We start from the raw sequence: 25,115 nt of genomic DNA on the forward strand, positions 1-25,115 counted from the left end.
CTTATCCAGATCATTGATAAAGACATTAAAGAGAACAGGCACCAATACTGAGCCGTGGGGAACACCACTTGTGACCAGTCGCCAACTGTATTTAACTCCAATTCACCACCACTCTTTGGGCCCGGCCATCCAGACAGTTTTTTTTACTCGGAGAAGAGTATACCCACACAAGCCATGGGCAGCCATTTTCTCCAGGAGAACACTGTGGGAAATGGTGTCAGGTGCTTTAATGAAATCCAGGCAGACAACATCTGTAGCCTTTCCCTCATCCACTAAGTGCCTCAACATGTCATGGACAGAGATCACGTTAGTCAAGCAGGACTTGCCTTTCATAAACCCATGCTGACTGGGCCTGACCGCCTGTGTCATGGCACTCAAGGTGATCTGCTCCATAGCCTTCCCCAGCACCGAGGTCAGACTGTAGTTCCCTGGATCCTCCTTCCAGCCCTTCTTGTGAATGGACATCACATTTGCTAATCTCCAGTCACCTGGGACCTCCCTGATTAGCCAGGATTGCTGATAAATGATGGAAAGTTCGGGCTCCATCAGTACTCTTGGGTGGATCCTGTCCAGCCCCATAGAGTTGTGATTGTCTAAGTGATGCAGCAGGTCACTAACCATCTCCCCTTGGACTATGGAGGCTTCGTTCTGCTCCCCATCCCTGTCTTCAAGCTCAGGGGGCTGGATATCCTGAGAACAACTGGTCTTACTGTTTAAAGACTGCAGCAAAGAAGACATTAAGTACCTCAGCTTTTTCCTCACCCTTTGTCACAATGTTTCCTCCCTCATCCAATAAAGGATGGAGATTCTCCTTAGACCTCCTTTTATTGCTAGTGTACTTATGGAAACATTTTTTATGGCAGTAGCCAGATTAAGTTATAGTTGCGCTTTGGCCCTGCTAATTTTTTCTCTGCATAACCTCACAACCTCCTTGTAGTCCTCCTGAGTGACCTTGCCCATTCTTCCAAAGGTCATAAACTTTTTTTTTCCTGAGTTCCAGACAGAGCTCTCTGTTCAGTCAGGCCGGTGTTCTTTCCCACTGGCTTGTCTTTTGGCACATGGGGACAGCCTGCTCCTGCACCTTTGAGATTTCCTTCTTGAAGAATGTCCAGCCTTCAGGACTGCCTCACAAGACATTAATATTCTGGCCCCCCCAACCCCCAGCTTTTTTTTTTTTTTTATTTTTCCCATGCTTTGAGGTAAGTGATCTAAATCTGATATTCAGGTAAAAGGATGCTGTATTTTTTTCACCTAAATTAGGCAGTATTAGAATTTCATGGTTCTTGCACTACTTTTGCCTAAACATGTAGCTTTGACTGACTTTGATCCTCCCGAAAGTGAGACAAAAGCAGTGCTTAACAAATAGTTGAATTGGATCTGTGATATGGTGTGACCCAAACTGAAAAGCCAGAGGAAAGCATTTTTTGCTTATTTGACAGATGAGCTCTTGGAAGCTAAAATGCCTCAGACATCATGTCATCAGAACAGCTGGCAATGTCAAGGTGGTTTGTTGTTGACCCCAAGTAGTATTTGTTAGTTTAAGTCCTGCATTTCAGCATTATTCTGAGAAATAGTATTTATCACAGTGAGTGGTTTATCAATTTTCTGCAAGACATTCTGTCTAAAGATTTTCCTTGTTAGGAAATTTTTGGTTTCAGAGTTAATTTTTCAAAGTGATTTCATGTCCACAGGAATGAAGACTTATTTGACAGTATTTTAAGTGCTCTACTAGTAAGTTCATATTATAATGCCAGCTATTTCTCTACAATTTCAGCTTATTTTGATTGATCAGATTTTCTGCAGTGTGTTTGAATATATTGACTATTTTAATGTTTCTGTACTACAACATACACTGGTGTATATTTCTTCATGGTTTTTTGGATGTTTTAATTGGACAACTTTCCAGGTAAAACCTACAAAATCAGACCTTGATTTTAATACTTGCATTAGTCAAAGATCCATGTACATGGTGAGACAATCTTGGAAAAATTGTGTTGCACAGAGCTGTGTGAATATTTCCCTAATGTCATTGCCTCAACAGTAAAGAGCAACTGCAAGAGAAGCAAATAACTCCTTAGAGTTAATGTTGATCAGCATCTCTACAGGAAAACTAGGAAGTAAAACATTGGAAAACAGATCCAAACCTCAAGAAGCAAGGAGACACTAAATCTGTCTTCAGTTTGTCTTGATACACTGTCTTAAAATAGTGTACTATTCTTTCTTGAAAATTCATTGTAGCTTTCTGTCTTCTGCAATAAGCAGCACAGTGGGTACAAAGAACATGGGTACACTGTGAAAACTCTCAGAATTTCAGTGTATCTCAGTTGCGTCCTCTGGAATACCCTAAGCATATGTAGCGTACTTGCAAATGTTCCATCAATGTAATTAAATCTTTAAAGTAAGAATAATACACAAATTTCATGTGTGCTTGCATATCCTACATTATTAAGCAAAAAAATAGTCTACACTGACCTCGCTATTGGATCATAGCATGGGCTGCATCTGCCTGCTGCAGCTAAAGCCGCAGTGTTCCTCTAATAAAGTGAAGAGCAGTTGTTCACACTGCTTTTGGATTAATTTCAGTGTACATATGAATTCTAGATTCTTCATCGGATAGCATGCACATTTATTTAAACTTTCAAATGTGTTTTTTGTCACAGACTTATCTCCTCGTATTATTCCACTGCAACACTCTTTGGTTACCAGAGCTGTCAGGGACCAGAACCTTTCATCTGTGTGGACAGCTGAATATGCTCTTGATTTGTTCTTTATCGGTGGACTCATTCCAGAGGCTGTGTGGTTAACACACAGACTTGGGGACTGGAAACTGTCTGTATCAATTGGTGTGGCCTACCAGCTCTATTGTCGGAACTCTGAGTTCTCAAGGTAACTTTGAGCTTGAAATTAGCATGTTATATTTTGTTATAAATGTTAGTTGCATGAAATTTATTGTAGCAAGACATATCCTTTGCCTCAGAAACTTACATTCCCACACTCCTAGTAGGTGTAGACCTGGTATGTCAAGACTAGTTATTTTGTCTTAAATACTTAAGAGAGCTTCATCAGATTATCTGTGGCTTTTACTTTGTCATTAACAGTTTCTTGTTATACTTTCAGACTGAAAAACACAGAGCATTACCTGCCATTAAGCTTATCACCGATGCAGACTTTTCAGGAAAAGTTGCAATCTTTGTTAGGACAGCCAGTTACTTCTGAAACATCAGGATGTATTAAATACAAACAGTTTACAGGTACATAAAATTATAAATGATTGTGGTTATTTTTCATGTTATTTCACTGCATATTCTATGTTATACACTGTGCTAAAAAGAAACAATTACCTCATCTTCTCCAGTGTTTGCATTACTGTTATAATGTATTCAAATACTTTCATTTTATAGGGGTTTGGGTTTTGGCTTTGATCATTCCAAAAAGGACTGTATTATCAATCATGTCGTCTTTGTGCATATCAACCAAAACCTTAGTGTCAAATAACTTCAGTTTAGAAGAAAACTGAAGCTTCATTAAAAGAAAAAAATGCCCTGAAGCAAATATGGATGTGTTAACAGGTGGGAAAGTATCATCATACTTAAAATTAGTTATATGATGGTGTTTAATTTTTGCCTTTCCTCTCTGTCGAAGAGGGCTGTATCTCCAAGCCTGACAGCTCCATCCCCCTGTGTCCAACAGCTAGCAAGGCTGAGACTGTATTCCCAGTAGGCACATATGCCTTTATACAGCTGGACACACAGATCTACACCTACAGACATGCTCAGCACTTGCACAAACAGCACCAAACATCCTACCCTGTTTCCCTTTCTTGCTGGTCAGGATGAAGGTCTGCATATACATACCTATATGGTTTAGACCCAGTTGCTGGCATCTGCATATACAAGCCCCCAGCGCTCCAGCTCTGCTCCCTTTTCTGGTACAGACACACATACAGATACCCTTTTTCCCCCAGTCCACATACTGTCTATGCAGTACCACAGTAGCTGGCCTTGATTATGCAGTCCATCTAGTAGCTAGCTGTTCTGGGATCTTCTATCCTTCCAGGCCCCTCACCCTTAGAGACACACATACGTGTGTGCACACTATCTTCCTGGCAGGTGGTCACGACTCCCTTGGTCTCTCCAGTATCCAAATACCGTTGTCTTGTCCTTAGAGACATGCAGACACACAAGCAGGTCTCTCAGTTGTTTCTGCAGCAGTTGGTCAGGTCCCTCCACTCACAGCCAGTTCTGTGGTCTTACTGTTGCAAGAGCGAAATGTGCACACCCCTAGCTCCCAGGACACTTCACTTACTCGTCAGTTGTCTGACTTGATACTTGCTAGCACTCACACATTCTCTTACATAGCCTCACTTGCTCCAGTTGCTGGCGCTATGGATACATGGGCACTCGGACCCATGGTCCCGCACCATTTGCTGGCACTAGATTTGACTTAACTCCAGTCTCTGCAGTTGCTGGCATCCCAGACACACGGGCTTTCTGACCCATGCTCCTGCTCCAGTTGCTGGCACTTAAAATCCTATATACAGACATGCAGAATAGAGAGACCCTCACCCAGGAAAAGAGATGTGCTGCCAGGGCCCAGCAGAGGTGAGGCTGCCGTAACTCCATGCCATACTTTTGGTTTCTTTCCTGAAGGTCCCATAATGAGCCTCGTGCAATAACAAAAAGCGCGTCCCCTGCATCCTATCCTTCTGGACAGTAACTGCTTTTAAGCAAAAAGATACGGAAGAGAGCCACTCTCATTGGCTCATCTTGATGGGTTTCATACCTGTACACTGGGTGTCTGTTTCTCTGAGAACATAATTTGCTGTTGTGGTTTGTGGAGGTGAGCCTTTCATGGGTTGATTTTTCTACTGTGAGTAGATGGGTCAAGGTGTTATTCAGGTTCCCCCCCCTGCTGTTGACTATGTGCTCCTTTATATGTGTGTATACGAGCTTTTTATCACATAATCTAACTTAATACTTTACTTCTGAAATTCCCCCAATTAGCTAGATCAACATGTCCTTCTTTACATTTTACAGAAAGTTTACTGGCATGATCTGTATTCCTTGCTGTCTTTCTGTGTATTTGGAAGCCACGTTTCAAGTTCCCTTTAGCAGGTTGATGTCAATTAATCTTTAAGACATATCCCAAACACTGTGTAGACTCTTCTTTTCTACTAATTTCCAAGGATTTTATTTCAGACACGCACACGTATATGTGCTGTATATAGTAATGTGTAAGTAGGATAGATAGCAGAAAGATTGGTCAGCACATATTTCAAGACAAGCAGGAGGAGTAGAAATGAAATAGAGCAGTGTAATATTATGCTAATTTCAGAACCAATAAATGGTGTATGTTAAAGGTCCTGCTCCTTCTAGGAGATGAGGAAAAAATGTAATAATATGTAAAAGAGAAAAAACAAATACACATTTTTCTTTCCTTAATCATCATGCTCACTGAAGAGTTGTTGTAGTCATTATTAATAGTGTACCTAGTTTATGCCTGCTTGGTGAGAATGATTTGCCAGAGTTTTAAGCCAAGCAAATGCATGGCTGAAAAGTTCAGTTCTCTATCTAGAAAGGCAATAACTTTCCCCTTAATGTGGCAAAAACTGAAGTTAATAATTGAATACCATTTTCAAACGTGAGAGATCTTATCTTAAAGCAAGTAGATGCGATGTATACATTGTAATAGAAAAATACAGATTCTGAGAATGTAGCCTCATGATTTCAGAATGAAAGCCATGTATTAATTGAGTCCATTAATTTATTGGTTTCTGTCCTTAATATTTTATAGACCCCATTGAAGAGGAAGATGCAAATGTTCTTTATAGTTCAATACAGGAACTACTGAAAGCAGCTGTTATGGCAGATGCTGATATTCTGTCAGAGACATTTCAGCTTTTGATGGATTCTGCCAAGGATCTTAGCAGAAAATTGTATGGTTTAGTTCCAGATGGTCTTTATCTTCCAGCACCGCCATTATACTGTCCTCAGCCAGCTTCTCTCAGTGAAGTAAGCGTGCATGACAGAAGTTTCTTGGGGCTTTGTTTGAATGTATTTATGAAATAATCATGATCTTCATTCTGGTTTCTTGCAACTTAGTTTTCTGTCTTGTTTTTTCCTTCACTTACTTAAGTAGCACCATAGTGATAAGAAAGTATGTGTGTGTCTGGTTTTTCCATGAAAGATCTATTCTCTAAAGAGGAAGGGAAATATTCTTAGGAGAAGAAAAAATGTTTAGGTCAGATTCTTTATTGTATATGTCCTTTCTAATTTGTGGGCTTGGTTTTTTTTCTTGGAATTTGCATTTTCTAGGAAGACTGCAATGACATTCTTTTGAAAATTGAGAGAGAAAGTCGTCAGAAAGTGTCAGGAGTTCTTCAGCGAATTATATTGCTCTTCCGCGCTGCTCATTGTTCCTGCCCTGCAGCACAGTGGTATATTGCACAACTGAAGTGGACAAGAAAAGTTATGCAGAAAGTAAGCATTTAACTTGGGTTTTTTTTTGTAATCAGTGGTAAATGTTGCTGACGAGTTTGAAATTGCATTACAGAAGTGTTCAGTCTCATCTGGACTTTTGTGTCATGGTTTTTATATGCCTTCTAGTTTTACACTCCATGTTCAGTTCTTTTAGGAAACCAGAACTTTTTTTTTTATATATATATATATGTATATATATGTAGGGTATCTACTTAATAAATGTCTCCTTCTACGTATATTTCTATACTTACTTCGTAACGTACAAACTCATTTCTTTCTCCATTTGAAAGAAACAAGGTGATTTTAATTGGGACTTACAGCTGTTAACTGAAGTGTGTTCTGGATCGCTTAGAGTTGAATACATAACAGAGAATGTGATACTGACTGCCAGTAAAGTGGTCACCTTAGTGCACAGAGCACAGGACTTAAAAGATCTCATTCTACTCGTGTGCATTTTGTTTGCACAGAACCAAGCTTGGAATATATAGATTCAAAATTTTTGTGTAAACTCAGGCCTTTCTTAGGTCATTGTTACACAGCCACTTAAAGAAGGTTGACTTGCTACAGAACGAGGTGCGTGTGACTGTCTGCCTTCCCTCAATGCCCATGCACCAGCTTTCATGCAATGATTCAGATCAGGAACTGGTCTGACTGACAAATATTTTCTTCCTTTTGCTCGTTGCATGGTCACATGCTTAATGCTGGCACAGGGAGGTGAAACAGGAGGGGAAACTAGTCTGCCTTGGTTGACAGCAGCCTGGGCTGTGTTTGTTTACACTGGTTTCTTAATTGTAGTCTTAGTTCTTTCTATACTTTTTTGCTCTTGTATTTCATGGTAATCATGAGTACCATGTAAACAAAAGCACTTTTTTGTGCCGTAGCTCATACTAAACATATTCCTTTAAATGAATTTTCAGACTACTGATTTGAAGAAAATGGAAACCAAGCTAAAGGGAATTCTACTTATTTTGGTAGTATTCTGCTAATAACTGAAAGGCAGTACATTTAGTAGCGATACATACAAAGCTTTAACTGATTTTTATTTCCATTTTGATTGATTGATTATTTATTTATTTGTTCATTCATTTTTACTATCCATAGATTCGAATGAAAGGATCTCTTCCTTCGCTAAGTCCATTCCCAGAGACTTTGCTTCGTTACTCCAATTTCCGCACTGTTTTCTACAGATGTACACCTTCTGGAGACCATCAATTTGATGATATTACCTGTAAAATTTTAGGTGTGTATGCAACAAAATAGAATAATTTAGAGCTGGAAAAAGAACACAAGCGAGAATCCATGGGTGCAAAGAAACTCTTATTAGCTTGAAATGGTATACCACAATGTGGGCAGAAACACATTCTCTTTCCAGCTTTTATCTTAGTTATCAAAACTCTTAATCTGAAAGTTGCTGTTCTGGATTGTTGTGTGTGTTATAGATCTGCCAGATGTGAAAGAACATGAACACTAAGTGGGACTGCAGCACATTGTTGAAAACACTGTTGAGTAATTATTCTCTTTACCTGCTGTTAAGATAATGCTAATTCCTTTCTTCTAGCTAAAAATCTCAAACAGTTTTATTTCATGTATTTAAATAGAATCTCGCCATGTTTGTGTTATAGGTTGGTTCAGAGAGCTATGTGCATTGTGTTGGATGTTTCATGTTCGTGAAAGATTATCTGACAACTGTAGGCGCTACCAAACTGCAAGGGAAAACATTAACAGTCATAAGGTAATTATATTACTAAAAATCCATTTTAATTGCATAAAGCTATAAGAAAAATTCTAAAGGTCTGCTGTACATTTCTGTGAGAACTTTTATTTGCTTAACAGGACAAAATTAGCACAGTGCTGTAATGTGCGTTAAGTTTTTGATGCTACAGGATAGTGCTGTCCATGTGAACTACATCTTTCTAATAGTATTTCTGTTGGGCTTTTGCTTGGCATTTAACTCAGATAATTAAAGAGGTACTGCCAGAAGAGCAATAGTTTCTACACCTGTTGTCTACCTAAGTATTTACTGCTTTTTTTTTTCATAAGATTAAGATGGTTTGGGTGTTTCCTGACCAATATATAGTTGACACACCAAAATATTTCTTTGATGCACTAAATATACATGGTTTTCAAAAAGAATAATGAAAAATATTAGAATTTAATCATGTTTTTTCTATTTGTACCCTCATCAGTTGATGTGAGAGGTCAAGGAAGTGAGAGAAAGAAACTACTAGCATAATATTTGTCATATATTCTGTGGCAGCACAAATGTTGATTTTTGTCCTATCTAGTCTGGCAACTCATCTGTCCTTAGCAAAGGTTGCTTCTTTCTTGAAGCAAATCCAAAATTTCTCTTCACCGGAAAAATCAAGCTTCAAATAAACAGGACAGCTTTGTTTCTAAAAGTAGAATAGTCTGGTTTTTCTGTGCTTTGTGCGACAGTGGCAAATGAGATAGAAACCACTGATTGTTTCAAAGTAAACTGATCCATCTTAAAAGCCTCATGGCTGGCTTAAATATCTTGCTCCCAAGAAAAGAATTTGTGATCAGTTTAAGTCACAGTAAAATTATTACTTCACCCAGTAATTCAGTATATTTAATCAGTTACAGCCTGTTTAGTCAAATCGTCAGGTTTTACTCTAAATGACTGTAAACAGACTCTTCAGCAGTGTGTTAATGGAATTATTTCCTAAACTGGTTCAAAAAAAGCTCCTTTTTTTTTTTCTTTCTTTTTTTTTAATATAAGTTATGGTCCTTTACAACTCTGGTCTGTCTCCTAGCATTGTATACTTCTCTGTTTGACAGTTAAATTAGAGATTTTTATTTTCTGTTGGTTAGGGAAGAATCATTATAATTTGCAACGTGTGAATAATTTAACTGAAATGCATTGTTCATATCAATTAATGTTTCTATAGCAAGGTGGGTTTTTTTAGGATCTGAAGAAGAATGAATGTGATGCCTCCATAGTTGAGCATTGTCTGAATGCAGTGGAGTGGGCTTGTCGAATGCTTCCTTTCTGCAGGTTCATGAATATTGAAGAATTAGTTCAAGATGTAATTTTGAGTCTGCTTGGAGAATTGCCACCAGTGAAAAAGGTAAAAGACATTAAAGCTAGAACATAAGCAATAGAGATTATCACAAATGTTTCTTCTTCTAAAAGCTACTTGTTAGACTTTCTAGAGGTGTAAGTTCTGTGGGAAATTATACCTTACTTGTGTGTTAGCTACTTGAAACAATACCTTATTTTGTACAGGTGGCAGAGATTTTCGTAAAAGCATTTCCTAATCCTGAAGATATAAGAGTTCCACTAAGAGATAAATACAATGGACTTCAGCAGCGACTCAGACACAGTGTTGTTAAAGGTAACATGCATGCTTCTTCAGGAATATTCAGTGAACTTTCTTTTTTACCCTACTTATTAATTAACTTGTGACAATACCTTCTTTCATGCGCCATGTAAAACAATTATTATAGTTTTCAGTTTGACAACTTTGAGAGAGTTTTGTGGTAAATTCTGTATTTTCTTTCTAGTATGTTTATACCAATAACAGAATATCATGACTTCCAAGTTGATGGTGTTTCTTCACTTTATCACAGTTTCTGTCTGTATTTCTAAATGGCTGTAATTTATGATGATTCCAAGTTCATTGATGGCTCAATTTGAGAGGATAATTGAAAACTGAGAAGTTTGCGTTTAAAATCTCTTGGTTTTATTTCTTTTGGTAGGTCCTGAAAGTGAAGAAATGATGTCTGTTGTTCTACAGGCTACTGAAAAAGGGAGAATGAAGGCCTTTAGACGTGTAATAAGGAATATAGGCCCTATAGAAATTAATATCTGGGAGCCAGCAGAGGAGGGAGCAGCAGATAATGAGGAACACTGTTTTGACAGATTCTCATTAGGCACTAGTCTAAGCAGAAGCACACTTACTGATGTTGAGAATCCTCAGGTATATAGTGATGCTGACACAGCAGATACACTTTCTGATGCTTTGCTTACTGAAGAAACGAGAGCTCAAACACCTTCACTCCAAAGGTAGGAAAAAAATGGCAGCAGAAGCCTTTCTATTTAAATTTAAAAAAAAAAAAAAAAGAAAAAACATTGTATCTTCCTGTTCAAGTAATCTTCCCCAAACAGGATGATTTAACTTTGTGTAATTTATCAAATGAAGAGTTACAAATTTACCAAATCTTAGAACTGCTAATGTTGTATCAGTTACTATGTGACTAACATGTTATTGAAGTGTAAATTATTATCAGGTATGACCATGTTCATATGCGATACTGCTGAGTTGCTGTGTATGTAAAAACTATGGATTTTTTGTTTGATTAATTTGCCACCTTAACATTGTATTAATGTAAATCTGGGGGGTTTAGTTTCCTGTTAGTAACAATAGAGGAAGAAAATAAACTAATGTTGCATTTACTGTTTTTTTTCATGTAATTCTTAAAATGTATTTTGGCATTAATGATACTTACGTTTCTTGTCTTACAGGGATAATGAACAGCAGAGACAAGAAGTAGGTAGCAAAAATACCACATGCAAGATAAAAGCTCTTAACTGGAAAACAAAACATAAAGACAAAGTACATGGAAAAGACATTCATAATCAATGTAACTTGCCTATAGTTGGTGCATGGGAATTTGAACGTGATGATGATGAATATGTTCATTTTTTAGAACTCTTTTTGAGTTACGTGCTTGAGAGAGACCTGATAAAGTACAGTGACGTTGGAATTCCATTTCTTACTAGTTTTTCTGGACTTCTTCGAGAGCATGAATTAAACTCTCTCTTTTTTGATGTTCATACAACACTAAAACGTCGACAAGGCAAAACTAGAAGCCAAAGTGTGTTTAGGGCAGGGTCTTGCTATTCTGTCACCCTAGCACCTTGTGGTCCTGAAACAGTGGCTGTCTATAATGAAAATCAAAATATTTTGGAAAATCCAACCATTTTACATTCCATTATACAGACAACAGGACCTTCTGTGCGTAACCTAATGAAAGGACATAATGAAGGATTATTTGGTTTAAAACACAAGTCAATTTACAGAGCCCACAGTGACAATCAAGGAGTCAGTGTTGCCCCAGCAAGCCAGACCTTTCCTAACCATTCTTTCTCTAGCCTGCAAACTCAGGCAACTTCTAAATACGTTTACAAAACTGTTGATATAGTTGATATCGTACCAGGAGAAGAACTAGCTGTGGAATTGATGGGTAAATTGAGCAATATTGCAAAACTGCTGGAGTGGATGATCAGATGGTCTGATAAAAGACTGCTCTGTTGTTCCAATAAACGAGATTCCTTAGAAGAGATTCTCCCAGTGATACATGTGAAAACATCATCAGCTGCTGTTCTTACTTCTTTGTGGCTGTTAGAACACTTATACAGAGATGGCTCTCATACAAAGAGCATAAAATTTAAGGTAAGAAAGACGGTGGGGTAAGCATCAATGAAATGCGTGTGAGTTAGTTATGCCAGTAAAGAAAATCACACACATCTTTTTACCTCATGCTTCTGTTCTCAGTAAAACCTGGAATAGTGAGTAATAGCCTTTACTTTTACGTTTATTAGGAGAAGAAAAACATTCCAGGAATACTGGAACTCTGTCTGTAGGAAGACTTTGGTTTGAATTTTAAGTTCTCTTTGGAAGTCCTGTTTAAAATCGAACTCATTTATCTAGATACCATGTTATTTGAGAAGATTCCTATAAGTTTGGCCATTGTGTCTAGTGTTAGACATCGTCTTTGAAGAAACCTAGTACTGGGGATAGAGTATGTAAAAACAAGACAAAGAATTAAGAAATAATTTTTCTAGGGAGACTTGAATTTAGATTCATTTGTGTGTCAGATACAGTCTGACCAGAGTTACAGACTGGTGAAAAGTGAATTTTGAATTTCTATCTAGCACTTATACAGAGTTGGAAAATGTGTGTTAATATAAAAGAAGACCTTTGCTGGAAGAACCTGATAAGTATTGTTTTATTTTATATTTAGGGACAACTGTATCACTTATCTTCTTTAGTTAAGGCCACGTGAAGAGTTTTGAGGGAGGGTTGTGGAGGTTTTTAGAGGTTTTTCTTCCAGGTCAAAAGAGGTTTTGTCTTGTCTTTGGTTTGTGTTTTCTGACAAGTGGCACCTGTATTTTACTTACAACTTACTGCCAGAATTTTGAGCGTGCGTCTAATTGCCTGATTATGTATGGCTTTTTGCCTCTCAGACTCGGTTGGAGTTTTGTATTACATGTGCTGAAGGCCAAATCTTATTGTATATCTTTTTATAGAGTATATTTATTGTCACGTAGTGTCTTTGACAATTGACACTCAATTGACAGTGACAAATCTCTCGGTTTATGTTTCCTTTGGATAATTCAGAGAACCATTGATTCACTTAATGCAAAAAGGGGCAAAACTCAGGTTCCACAGGCAACTGTAAATCTAGAATTTCTCAGCTCTATAATAGAGAAAAGGATATGAAGTTAAGCAGAAACATACTATATGAAATCATTATTTTGGGGTTTTTTAAAGTATCGGCTATCTGTTTTTTAACAGTGAATTTTCATTATCATTATTAATAGAGTCTGGATAATCGGTGTCTGAAAGAATTTGCATCTCTATCAGAAGCCCAGTCTAGGACAGAGAAAGAAAGTAGTATGGATGAAGGCTCTTCCATGCTGGCCAGTCTTCCTCTTGATGTCCAGAGTGTACAAGCCTATGATGATCTTTGTGAAATGGGTTTTGGGTAATTTATTTTTTTTTAACCTAAGAACTCTAGTTGATCGTAATTCGTCAGCGAAACAGCATGTCAGTATGAAGACTTCTACTGTTATTACCGGTAATATACATGTTTAATTTTCAGTGCAAAGTCAAACCATGCACATAGTTTAGAGCTACATAAAGCAGATTAAGTATTCTCCATCAGCAGATATACCTCTTGGTAGAAAACAATGTAGCTGTTGCATATGAAGTGAATTGTATATATAAACTTGTTGTTTATAAATTTAATGATGTGGAAATGGAATCTAGATTTCTGATATGATTGATATCAAGGTTTTTTTTTAAAAAAAAAAACAGATAAATTCAACGGTCTTTAGTGTCATTTTCTTTGCATTGAGATGAGAGTTCACAATATTAGTTTATTTTTCCCTGGATCTGTAGTCTAGCTATGTTCATGTGTGCATGTCAGAAAAATAGATGGAAAAGACAGTAAATATTTTATTTGTTAATATCTTACATGATTCTGAAGATGGAGATTCCTTAACCTGAAGTTCTTTGAGACATTTCTCTTCGTTATTTGGTGCACTAAAGAAACAAAAGATCTTTGGTATTAGTATTTTGAGACATTATTATGTGTATTCTCTGACAAGAATTTTTTAAAGTGCAATTCAGAGAGGAAATGTATATGAACATAGATTATATCACAGCAGTGCTTATTTTACAATATGCAGTAGCCTGCAATTTGAGAGGAAGACCCTACTTAAACTATGTCGCATACTTGTATTATTTCTGTTGCTAATTACCTTTTATAATTCCAATTACCAGAATGTCTACAAAGTCAGAATACTTTGATAAGAGGGAAATTAATCATGGGAATTATTCTGTACCTCATATGACTGAAAATCTTAATGAAGTGGGACCATTTGTTCAGGAGGAGTTAGACAGAACATCAGAAAGAGGTTTGTTTTTATGGTATATCCTTTTACTATGGTCTGTCATACAAAGCAGAAGGAGTTTTGCCTGAATAGGATTATATGTCCCTCTGTTTATTTAACAAAAAAATGGAAATGAGTTTTCACTGTTCTATGGAAATTATTATTTTATCTGTTTAATAGTATAACTAAATTTTATACAATTGCTGTCTCAGGACTTTCTCATGAGTTTTTCACTTGTGTAACTTCTTTTTGCTTAGAGATAGAACAGTGTGTATTAGCAAACTTAATTCTCTCATTTACTTTAATTCCAAAAATATTCATGCACAACTGTGTAATTTATGATTTGAAAATTTTAAGAGCTGAGTATGCATAGGTTAAGTTTATCATTTTCCTACCGTGAAAATAAGCTGCTTTTTTTTTTCTTCAGGTGCACGCATCATCACCAGTAATAATACAAATTTTGAATTTGCTGAGATGTTTCTCAGCTTCTTTGACTTTGCTAGGGAAAAGTGGACTGATGTGACCAGTTGACAGAAATCATATAGCTGTGCTCAATGTCATGTAGGTTTGTGATTTAGAGTAATTGTGTTTATTTTGTAGAGTACTTTGAGGAGCTGTATGAAACTCCAAAGACCTCCAGTACCCCTATCAAGATCAAGCCTGTAGAACGTCAAAGAGGAAAGGCAAGTGGCCATCTTCGGTAGAAGCATCAAACTATTATGAATACTCTTTTCAAAATATCCTGAATTACTCAATATACTTAAGAAATTGAGGGCTTAAAGCATTTAGGATTGTTGATTTTTTTTTTTTCCCTGCTTAAATCAGTAATTAGTCACAAGTAATTACACAGTAGTAAAGTGAGATCTGCTGTAAGTGCTTTTGAAAACTGATTCATTGTTTCTAAAACTAAATGTATGTATGCCTATATATATAAAATATGTATAATTATATATATAATTTAAATCTATGTAATGTATAACACTACATATAAATATATAAGATTATGTATGCACACATATATACAAAAGCATGTAAGTTAAAGAAAATACGGATGATCATCTGGTTAATAAACCAGATTTTTACGTGTATTTTGTTATATTAGAAAGCTGTATGAAGAACTTTTTTTTTCTTTAAAAGTGTGTTCTGTCTCTGAAGTTGTCACAGGGTGATTAAGTAAAGACTCTACCACTTGTTTGCGTACTTGATTGTTTTTAAATTAAATACAGAAAGATGTTTATTTTGCTCCTTTCTGAAAAATGAATCTGGATCGGTAAAAAAGCCTTGTTTAGTCATAAGTCTCCTTTCTTTGAAATTAGCTAAGGGCTGTTAAGCTGAAATGTGATTTGCAATGCCATCAGTTTACTTGCCTGTAGTAGTCTAGATTCTGTGTTGTTAGTGGGATTAGAAACAATAAATGTATTGTGGTCTTCAATTCTGCAATGCATTTCTCTAGTGTTCTGTTCTTTAGTATTGTCTACAATGGAATTCTCTAGTGAATCTGTGGCACATGTAAAATCCTGCATTTGTTTCAATTTCGTAGTTTGTAGGTAGTTTGTGTGTAATAGGATTGTTTCCACATTTTCATCTTTACCAAGGGGATGCAAAATTAACAGAATATATTTCAAGGGTACTATATGGATATGAATTTGAAAATAAAAACTTAGAATAATGACTTTAAAAGAAGGATGGTCAGATAAATCATTAGGATATCTCCTTATTTCTGATCTCTATCAGTCCTCCGATAAGTATGTAATTTTGATTATTTTTCAGACAGATTTTTTTTCAAGTGGCTGATTAATCAAAAGTATATTTCCCTTAGGCTGATAAAATAATACTTTATTGAAGCAGAAGGGGGATATAAAAATTCACAAGTTCAGATGCATCTTTTTATATTCCAGCAGGTCTCCGTTTCAGATGTAGATAGTCCCCAGGAAGATCAAAAGGTGGAAGAAACAAAGGAAGGAAAGGCTGAACAGAATGTGTGAGAGACTTTTTTTTATTGTTTTAATTTCTCTTTTAACTTTCCTTAAAAATCTAATGTAGTTTTGTTAATTATGGTATCCAGTGAAGTCTCAATGGGTTCTTGCTGTTGCTTGTAGAAACAAACTTATAGTTTGAAACAAACTTTCAGTCATCTTCTATTTCAGTCATCATTCTATTTCACAGGTGGAGAACTGTTTTTCTAGGAAATTTTAATGGTTAATTTGTTACACAGTGTACAAGAAAGGAAAGAGAGGTTGGTGTCTAGGAAGCAGAAGGTGAGATGGATATGGGCGATAAGCTTGTTAGCTCCTGAAAGAGGGAGGGAGGTATTTTACACAACTTAAAAAATGTACTTTATTATGATCTTTTTAAAATTTTGTGGTTTAAAATATCTCAATATTTATAATACAATGTATATAAAATTATAGAAACAGTCCATAAACCTGATTATCATCTGTTTGAATAGATTACTGCTCAGTTTGATCTCTCTGAAGTTTTTCAAGGAAAGAAACTATATTCTGTAAACACAGGTCTCATTATGTTTACCATAAGGAATCTTGGTCTTTTGTGATTTTTTTAATTTGTTGTAATGGGACCTTTTTCTCTGATATACAGTGCCAGAATGTCTTGATATTTAGAAAATCTTATTAATTGTTATGACATATAAATACATATTCCTGTGTACATATAATGTTTGTAAAAAAACTTTTAAATGGTTTATATTTAAAAACACTTAGAACCCTCTACTGTTTTAAACTGATATATTTTTGTTTTGCAAGAAACAGAAATAACTGCACAGAAGATGCACCTCAGAGATTTCTTATGATACTAGCTTTTCTTTTTTAGGAATGCAGATTGTAATGATATTAACAGTATTGCTTAAAATGGATTTTCTCTTTTTTTGTCAATTAAAAACAACCTGGGTTTTACCTGCTGTTTATGTTGAATAGCCAGAACCTTTTCAGTGCTTTTGTTTGAGTCAATTTCTGATTGCTAGGGAGACAAAGCATGAATGTCAATATTTGCCAGCTCAAATTGCAGTGTAATGCAGTAATTGAAGCAATGCAGATCAGTGTAGCTCCAATCAGATGGTTTTCAGGTATTTTATTTCGTATTAATTAGAATACTTTTTCAAGAGGTTTTTTATATATATATGTGTGTATATATATACGCACGTGTATATATGTGTATATAGTGTATCTAAAATGAAAATAGCGTAACAAATTATTGCAGTATTTACAATATTAATTTTTTCTTTCTTTATAGCATGACTGACGTTATTAGCACCACTTCTCACTCATTCTCTTTAGAACAAGATGCAGAAGTTCCCAGGTAAGATAAACCTATAATGTTTCATGTAATAAGAAATTGACTATATCTATTAAATTTTCAGTCTGAAGTGACACGATGTGTGTCACTTTCATCTGAAGTGACACGATGTCATGATGTGACACGATTACAAAATATTTGCTGGTATTGTACCTGCAAACTGTAGTACTGTCGCAGACGGAAGCGATGCACTTCACTCTTAGAGAGAAGCAGCTGTACATTTATTGATATAAAACAGAGATTTAACAAAGTTCGATGGTAAATGCAACAGTGTTTTAACAAGATTCAAGACGGCAAGGTACACTTGGTTACTTAGTGCACAGAGGACAGTCAGACAGAGCCGTCAGGGCAATCCTCCTGTTGAGTCACAAGGTTCAGAAAGGCCCCCCTTGCTTTCTAAGCTTCTTTTCAGAGAGGAGTCTAGGTGCAGCTGGATCCAATCCTAGTCCCAGACAGACCTGATCAATGGTTTATGTCTAAAGAGTTATATACACAATCAATCCTTTATATCACTTAGCTAAGATTTCAAAGTTTAGCATTCTATTAGTCACATACCAAGGATCTGTTGTGGAAAGGAATCTCAAAATCTTGAGAAATAAACATAACCTTGAGCAGGCATCCCTGCTCAAGGGGAGCTGCTGGTGTACAACGCACTGCTGTGGGCGTACAGCCCAATACTATTCAGGAGAGCTCAAAGGGCTCTTGGGCTGTTCACTATTTATGGAGGTAAGGTGATTGACCACAGTACCAGTATTGCTCAAGTTAGCCCTTGGCTATTGTGTTGTTATCCGTCTCCCCAAAACCACATTGAACCTGGTGCAGCCATCACAACTACATGCACCCAATGTGACCATCACAGGTGGTTATTGCTTGGGCAGAGTTACAGGGTCAGGTTGGTGCTTGGAGAGGGGGAGTACACCATCACAAGTACTATTTAGACTTTCCTGAAACCTTTTTGTACTGTAATCCTTGAGAATCATATACTCCTGTGTTGTGCAGAATATCATGTGAATCTAACATGTTCATTCAGAGGTACTAGGTTTCAAGAGAAGTGGTACTTCTGTGTTCTGGTTCCAGACAGAATCATTATAATTACATAATATTACTATAGAAGATATATTATTTCATAAAACACCTAAGCAGTATTATAAATTTATATTCATATTTTTATAAAATTATTAAAATGCATGTGCTCTACAGCAACTGCTAGATACACATAAATATATATATAATGTTTCTATAAACAGTGAGATGTTGAAAATTGGAAAAGGGGTCAGGAGTCAATCTAAGGATTTCACTTCTAGAACAGTCCTCTCTTAAGTTTTTTCAGTTTAGAGGAAGATCCGAACTATGCATTCCTTTGGATTCCATTTTCATGTGTCTCTAATCTCACATCCTTGTTGAGTTTTTCATGTCAGCTTATTAAAGAAAAAACTCTGCTCAAACTTTTAGGGCTTCAGGCCATGCTTCTAATTCTAATTGTCAATTAGAATTGACAATTCTAATTGTCTTCCAAAAGATTTCCTGTGCCCCTTCACACCTACGACATATAGAAAACCTTTTCAGTATTACTCACTAGCCACTGCTTTATGCTTGTATTTCTTCACGTGCTTGGAGGCCATCCTGTTCTATTGTGAAAAGTCTTCCAAAGGTTGCCTGTAGCCATAGCAATGTCAGCATTTTTCTTAAATAGAGAAATGTCTTCTGGGTCGATTTCTGTTGACGTAGGTAAAGTCCTTCAGTTGCTTTATAACTTAATGTAAATCCTAACCCTCTCTTCTTCATTTGAGGACTTTATCTACTTAATAGTCTTTACCTACTAAAAGATCTACTTATCTCTGAGAAAATTCAATATATTGTATCATCAGGTCCATGTTATTTTAATTTTAATTGTTTTCTGATCTGAAATTTTGTTGTTGATTTTTAATTCCAAATATATGAAGTCACCTTTAATTATTTATTTAGAATCATAGAATCATTTAGGTTGGAAAAGACCCTTGGGATCATCGAGTCCAACCATCAACTCCACTCTACAAAGTTCTCCCTTACACCATATCCCCTAACACCACATCTAAACTAGTCTTAAACACATCCAGGGATGGTGACTCCACCACCTTCCTGGGCAGCCTATTCCAGTGTCTGACCACTCTTTCTGTGAAGAATTTTTTCCTAATGTCCAGCCTAACCCTACCCTGCTGCAGCTTGAGTGTGAAAGTGAAAGCGAATCTCACACCTCTCTTATTTCAACTAATAATGTCCTTCTCCATTTCCCATCAGCTGTTTGGTTTTACGATTAACCTCTTTCTGTCAAATTACTGTTTTCTGCCTATATCTCTAGTGAAGATAACATTTCAGATACCCTTGTGACTAAAAGATCAGGTAGAACTTACATCTTTACTACTGCTTTTCATTCAGTAGAGTAGGAAACATTAGGAAAAAGATGTCATACATACTCTTCAGTGAATATTGTGCAGTCTTAATTATTAAATCTTTCCTACAAATTAATTATGCTTTAGAAAAATGATATCTTTAAAATTTTCCTGGATTGATTTAGGACTACCTCATGTAGGTGTTCTCAACATAAATGTTTTTCATACTTTTATTCTTTTCCTTTTTAAGCAATAAAGAGATTTCTCTAAGTGATGGTCAGCCCTCTCAGACTATTGTGTCAACTATGTCAAGCGTTGCCTCTGATGCTTCCATTTGTGTAAAGAAACAAGAAATCAAGGAAGAAGTCCCTACAGAGGAGAAACTAGACACATCAGAAACTGTTAGGCAGATGCTCCAAGATGAAATGTTTAAGTTAGTTCAGGTGAGAGTGTCTTGTTATTGAAAATAGTATTCACAGTACAAACTATGTTATTTAAAACAATGGAGATAATTACTGTTTTCAAGGCATTCTGTGTGTGGTTGTTTTTGAAAGAGATTTCTGGTTCCTTGTAAACTACGGTGAAAAGTCATTTGAGACTTAAAATCTTGCATTTGACTCAAGAAAATGAGAAATATAATAATAACAGTTTGAGCGTGTTTTAGTTCACATAACTCAGTGTGATCTAATAGTATAAATTAGGAAAAATTCTGAAGCTGTAATAACTTTGCAGCTATATTAGGGTTTAATTGTTTTAGTACCATGAGATGATTTCGTGCAACCTTACGTTTACTCAAACTTCACCAAAGTAGTGAAGGATTTTGTCTTGCTTTAGCATAATCTGTCTGTGGCAGGTATTTAATGTATCTCAAAAGAAAGTCTAGTACAATAAGCAATTGTACAGATGAATCATTATTGAAATTTTGGCATGTTGTTTATTTTGTCACCTAGGATAATGAACAGTTATAACACAGCCTAGACACAGAATTTTTGCTAAAATTCCTGTTAAAGTTGTTTACAGTGTTAACTTTGTATGTGTGTATCCAGCTACAGCAAATCAACTTCATGAGTTTAATGCAAATAGTGCAGTCATCCTTTGCCAACCTGCCAAATGTGCAACAAATTTTGCCACAGCATTCATCTTTACACATGGAAGGAAGCCAGCCTGCACGCACTGACAAAGGCAATGGCTCTCTGAAAACACAGGTGCCCACTCAAGAAGATAAAGGAAAATGTGGTCAAAAGAGCTCTGATATTCAACCAAGGAATAGTTTAAGACATGAAAGCGACAATGACCATATAAAAGTAGGTATCAGATATCAAAGTGTCGTTTATGAACTGTTCTGTATATTTGGCATGTTATCTGTCCTGTTAAATTTGGAAAAGTTTTTGTAGTGATTTATACCATTTTTGTGCACATTTAATGCATGGTTGCTATTTCAAGATACTTGTAAATGCTGTTTTGTAAATCCTTTTCTTATTTAGAATCATCTGGATGTGAATGTTTCTTTAAGCCTATTAGAAAGCCACAGCAAAGAAACGGGATTTATGCCACCATCTCAAGACTTCTTTTCTTCAGCACCTACTAAACCACTTCATCTCCTAGCTCCTTCCTCAGACATCCAGAAAACACCAAAGCTTATCCCTATTGAGAAAAAACTGAATTACTCAAATGGATTTCCTTTGCTTAAGCTTGAATCAGGTTATCATTTCAAACCGTCATTTTTACATCCAATAGAAATGTCTTCAGCTTTTGCTAGACCACCCCCAGTACCACGCGTAGCTTGGAGTTCATCAGATTCCTTATGGAACTGTCAGTCGTCATATGCGCTAAGAAACAGTAAGTCAAAAGAAGATTCGAATATGAGTAGATACGACCCAGAGATCCCAAGACAAATGCACGAGGAAGAGAAAAGATGGGCAGAAACAGTGCATAAGGGGCATTCCAAGGACCTGAATCTAGATCAGTATGAAGGACAGCAAGAAGTTTCACCTCAGCAGCAGTTCTCTGCAAATGAGAATATGGACAAAGCACTGATCACCCAGAACCTGGCCGGTATTCCACTGTTGCACTTGCAACTTGATTCAGTACCTAGACTTCCACCGGTTGTAAGGCAGCCAATCACTACTACTTTAATACCTGTTAGATCTGCAACAGAGGAGACTGACTCCAGAGAAACACTACAGCATACAGGAATATCACTACTCCATGCTAATTTACCTCAAAAAAAGAAGGTACTGGATTTTAATAATGTATTTTTCTAAGTTGTGGGGTTTTTTCAATTTCATGGTTTCTTATTCATCAAAAATAAGTTAATGTTTCCAGACTATGGAATTTGGAAGTGTTGAGCATAACTACCAGAAGGGATCTGAACTGAAGTCCCTCTTACTGGCATCTCAATATGAGGCAGGCTGCAAGCTTGGAAAAGTTTTTAACAACATTAGATTGATTCCACATTCCATAGTTCATCAACATAAGTAGCAAACATAAGGAATTCACTATCTAAAATATTGGATAATATTTATATGGTAAACAATGGTTGTTTTTTTACAGAAATTTAAATTGAATTATTTGCAGAAATACAAAGAACGTAGTAAGAAATCCTCTTTTGTAAGGGCAGAAATGGAATGCTAAAGGACTTGCTAGGAAAATACTATCTTCTGGATGTTGAGAACTTGATGTTTTGAAAAATGTTTTTCTGATAGACTCTCATATGCTTGCACATTCCAGTTGAAAAGAATGGAAATGTTTTTCTTTGAAAGGTGCTTCTTCGGTCCTTGTCTACATATCACAGTTCCTACCTTCATCTTCAGCTACATACATTAGCAATGCAAATATTAATGAGATACATTACATGGAGAAAATTCATATCTTTTAGTTTACTTTCAGATAATAGTTTACGCATGTACAAAGTAGATGAGATTCTGGTCCAATGCTGTTAATATTACATTTTCATTTTCTTTACAAATTGCTACAGGAGTTGTGTTCGTGTAGCTGAGGTCCAAACTGGACCTGCTCTTTTCATCCAATCTGACTGGTGTTCCTCTCTGTGTTTGCTGTATCATTGTTTCATTTTTGCTTCTCTCTCTCTGAACACTTTCAGGCACCAAAACTCATTCCACTTCAGGATCTCATTGCATTTGAGCAACGCCACCAGTATCATACTGTGCCCAATACTTCCTTTGGACAAGACCAAACTGAACCTATCCAGTTACTAAAAGCTGATGTTGAACCATTTGAACTAAGAGATGTGCAGAATAATAGAAAAAGGCAAGTCAAACTTTTCAAGTGGGTCTTCATGTTGAAATACTTACTGGTAACCTATACCTTTGAGCTCTGAAACGAGTGGGAGTTTTTACAGCAGTTTCAAATGAAGTGTGATTGGATGTAATTCTTTTGGAGGAGAATAAAATAGCAATTATTAGTAAAGACACAGTGGGAGAAGTATATCATAAGGGCATGAAGGGGTTGTTGCTGTTAGCGGGCTGATAGGAAGAAGGCTCAAGGGGAAATGTTTTTCATACAGATGTCTGTGGTTTAAAATCTTGTTGTCACCTACCTGTTTGCTGTATACTGTTTATGAAATGCTTTGCTGCTTACACAATGAATCTTAATAGGCTACTGTCTGCACTGCATATCATCACTGTTAGTAGTCGTATTCAAGAAGGAAGCTCTTTCAGTATAATCCAAGATTCATGCTCTGTTTCTGAATACATACAATGATTAGCAAAATTCCTGCTGAAAGGATATTTTATTTTGTTTTGCTAGGTATGTTATTCATTACTTTTGAAATTTGATTTATTCTTTGTTAATTGATTGCACAAGCAGTTAAAACAATTTGTTTAAGCTGCATGCTCAGTTGTCATATAATTTTGGTAGATTCCTGATGTTTCACAGATCTGTGTTTTCCATGGAAGTGTTAATGACATCATTGCATCTAGAACAGAACACTTGCTTCTGATTATGATGTTTTTAATGCTGGCAGTCGGAAACACAGACTCTGAGTTTTTCACTTTTAAGGTGAAAAACAATTGATAAATAAGTAACTGCACCTGGAATTTAGAATACCTGTTTTGATATTATCAGCTGAAACACTTGAAGCTACAGTTGTTGTTTTATAATCTACTTATCAGATACTAAAGAAAATAAGCAACTTTTTTAGTACAATAGTTAATTAGAAAGTTTCAGTGATTTCAGAGATTTGTTTCTTGCTGATATATTTCTTATAGATTCTTTACAGGCATTTTGTCTAGTAGTGATTATTTTATTATACAGAAAATACAGATATGGAATGTTATGCAGTTTGTAATATTTGATATAAATAGCTTATTAGACAATTAACAGATTTTGGTGTGATTGTTAAGTATTTTTATGAGTTCCTACAACAATTTTATGTAGATTTCTGGTATGGAACAGTTGTGTTTGTCTTTTCCACCTTTATTTCAGTGCATATTTCTTAATAGCAATATTTCTTAGAAAACAATGATAGGCATTTTTATTATTTCAGTGCAGTTCTTATTTGTAATTTATATGTTGACAGACAAAAGAGGCGTGATAAGCAACAAATGAAAGAGAAGGAGGAAAAGAAGAAACCAAGCGTGTCCTTCTTCCCAGATGACTCCGTCATCAGTATTGGTGATACTGTTGAATCAGGGACTGGGGTATAGAAAATGTTTTTTTCTTTGCCTTTTTCCATTCAAGTATTAGCAGGAAAGAAAGACACTGGTTTTTGATTTACATTTTCCTGCTTAAGTCTCTTCCAGGCTCTAGCTTAGAAACAGTATACATCTTCCATTCATATACTTGGATTTCCTGTAAAGAAGAAATTTATTTTTTTAAAGTATTCCAAAGTTGCTCTTGTTTTTTCCTAGGACATTAACTTGTTTAGTTTGATGGGATATTTGTCTGTATGTACATTTAAAGTAAATATATATACAAACACTAATTGCTTGGGAAAAAAAAGATATTTAGCCTGGCAGTAATGCTAGGACAAATGACCCAGGCATTACTCTTTTCACATGAGGCCAGATGATGACAGTATAAGAGTGAGGATCGGGAGCACGCACAAGGTCTCAGCCAAGAAACTGAGAAAAGTCTTCATCAAGCTGGGTTTTGATTTATGCACTTCTCTGTTTGTTTCCCTGGGGCTTCTTGATATCTTTTAACATATTTGGGGGTTATCCTTGCAAGTACCAGATTTCAAACTAGAACACTATCAGATTTAAAGCTAGATCACTACCCAGAGCATCAGGCTCTATTTTTGGTCCCTGCCATACTTTCTTTGAGACTTCCCTGTCTCAGCACAGCAACTGG

The 25,115-nt window shown here is 36.1% G+C and overlaps 1 protein-coding gene across 12 annotated transcripts in view; it reads left to right on the plus strand.

The window, feature by feature from the left end:
• CPLANE1 (ciliogenesis and planar polarity effector complex subunit 1) overlaps positions 1-25,115 on the plus strand; it is a 64,249-nt gene that overhangs the window by 18,800 nt on the left and 20,334 nt on the right. For 10 of the 12 annotated variants that reach the window (XM_054185338.1, XM_054185342.1, XM_054185348.1 and 7 more), the window contains 20 exons: positions 2,661-2,886; positions 3,118-3,251; positions 5,794-6,011; positions 6,315-6,479; positions 7,581-7,719; positions 8,102-8,211; positions 9,407-9,568; positions 9,727-9,835; positions 10,200-10,506; positions 10,966-11,896; positions 13,048-13,211; positions 14,012-14,145; positions 14,722-14,804; positions 16,020-16,102; positions 17,371-17,436; positions 20,053-20,245; positions 20,849-21,106; positions 21,287-22,036; positions 22,906-23,072; positions 24,343-24,463. In XM_054185338.1, coding sequence (XP_054041313.1) covers positions 2,661-2,886; positions 3,118-3,251; positions 5,794-6,011; positions 6,315-6,479; positions 7,581-7,719; positions 8,102-8,211; positions 9,407-9,568; positions 9,727-9,835; positions 10,200-10,506; positions 10,966-11,896; positions 13,048-13,211; positions 14,012-14,145; positions 14,722-14,804; positions 16,020-16,102; positions 17,371-17,436; positions 20,053-20,245; positions 20,849-21,106; positions 21,287-22,036; positions 22,906-23,072; positions 24,343-24,463 — 4,520 coding nt within the window. The remainder of the gene's footprint in view (positions 1-2,660; positions 2,887-3,117; positions 3,252-5,793; positions 6,012-6,314; positions 6,480-7,580; positions 7,720-8,101; positions 8,212-9,406; positions 9,569-9,726; positions 9,836-10,199; positions 10,507-10,965; positions 11,897-13,047; positions 13,212-14,011; positions 14,146-14,721; positions 14,805-16,019; positions 16,103-17,370; positions 17,437-20,052; positions 20,246-20,848; positions 21,107-21,286; positions 22,037-22,905; positions 23,073-24,342; positions 24,464-25,115) is intronic. The other 2 variants (XM_054185341.1, XM_054185339.1) reach the window with 2 other exon arrangements.

Source organism: Rissa tridactyla, chromosome Z (assembly GCF_028500815.1).
Source record: "Rissa tridactyla isolate bRisTri1 chromosome Z, bRisTri1.patW.cur.20221130, whole genome shotgun sequence".
NCBI lineage: Eukaryota > Metazoa > Chordata > Aves > Charadriiformes > Laridae > Rissa > Rissa tridactyla.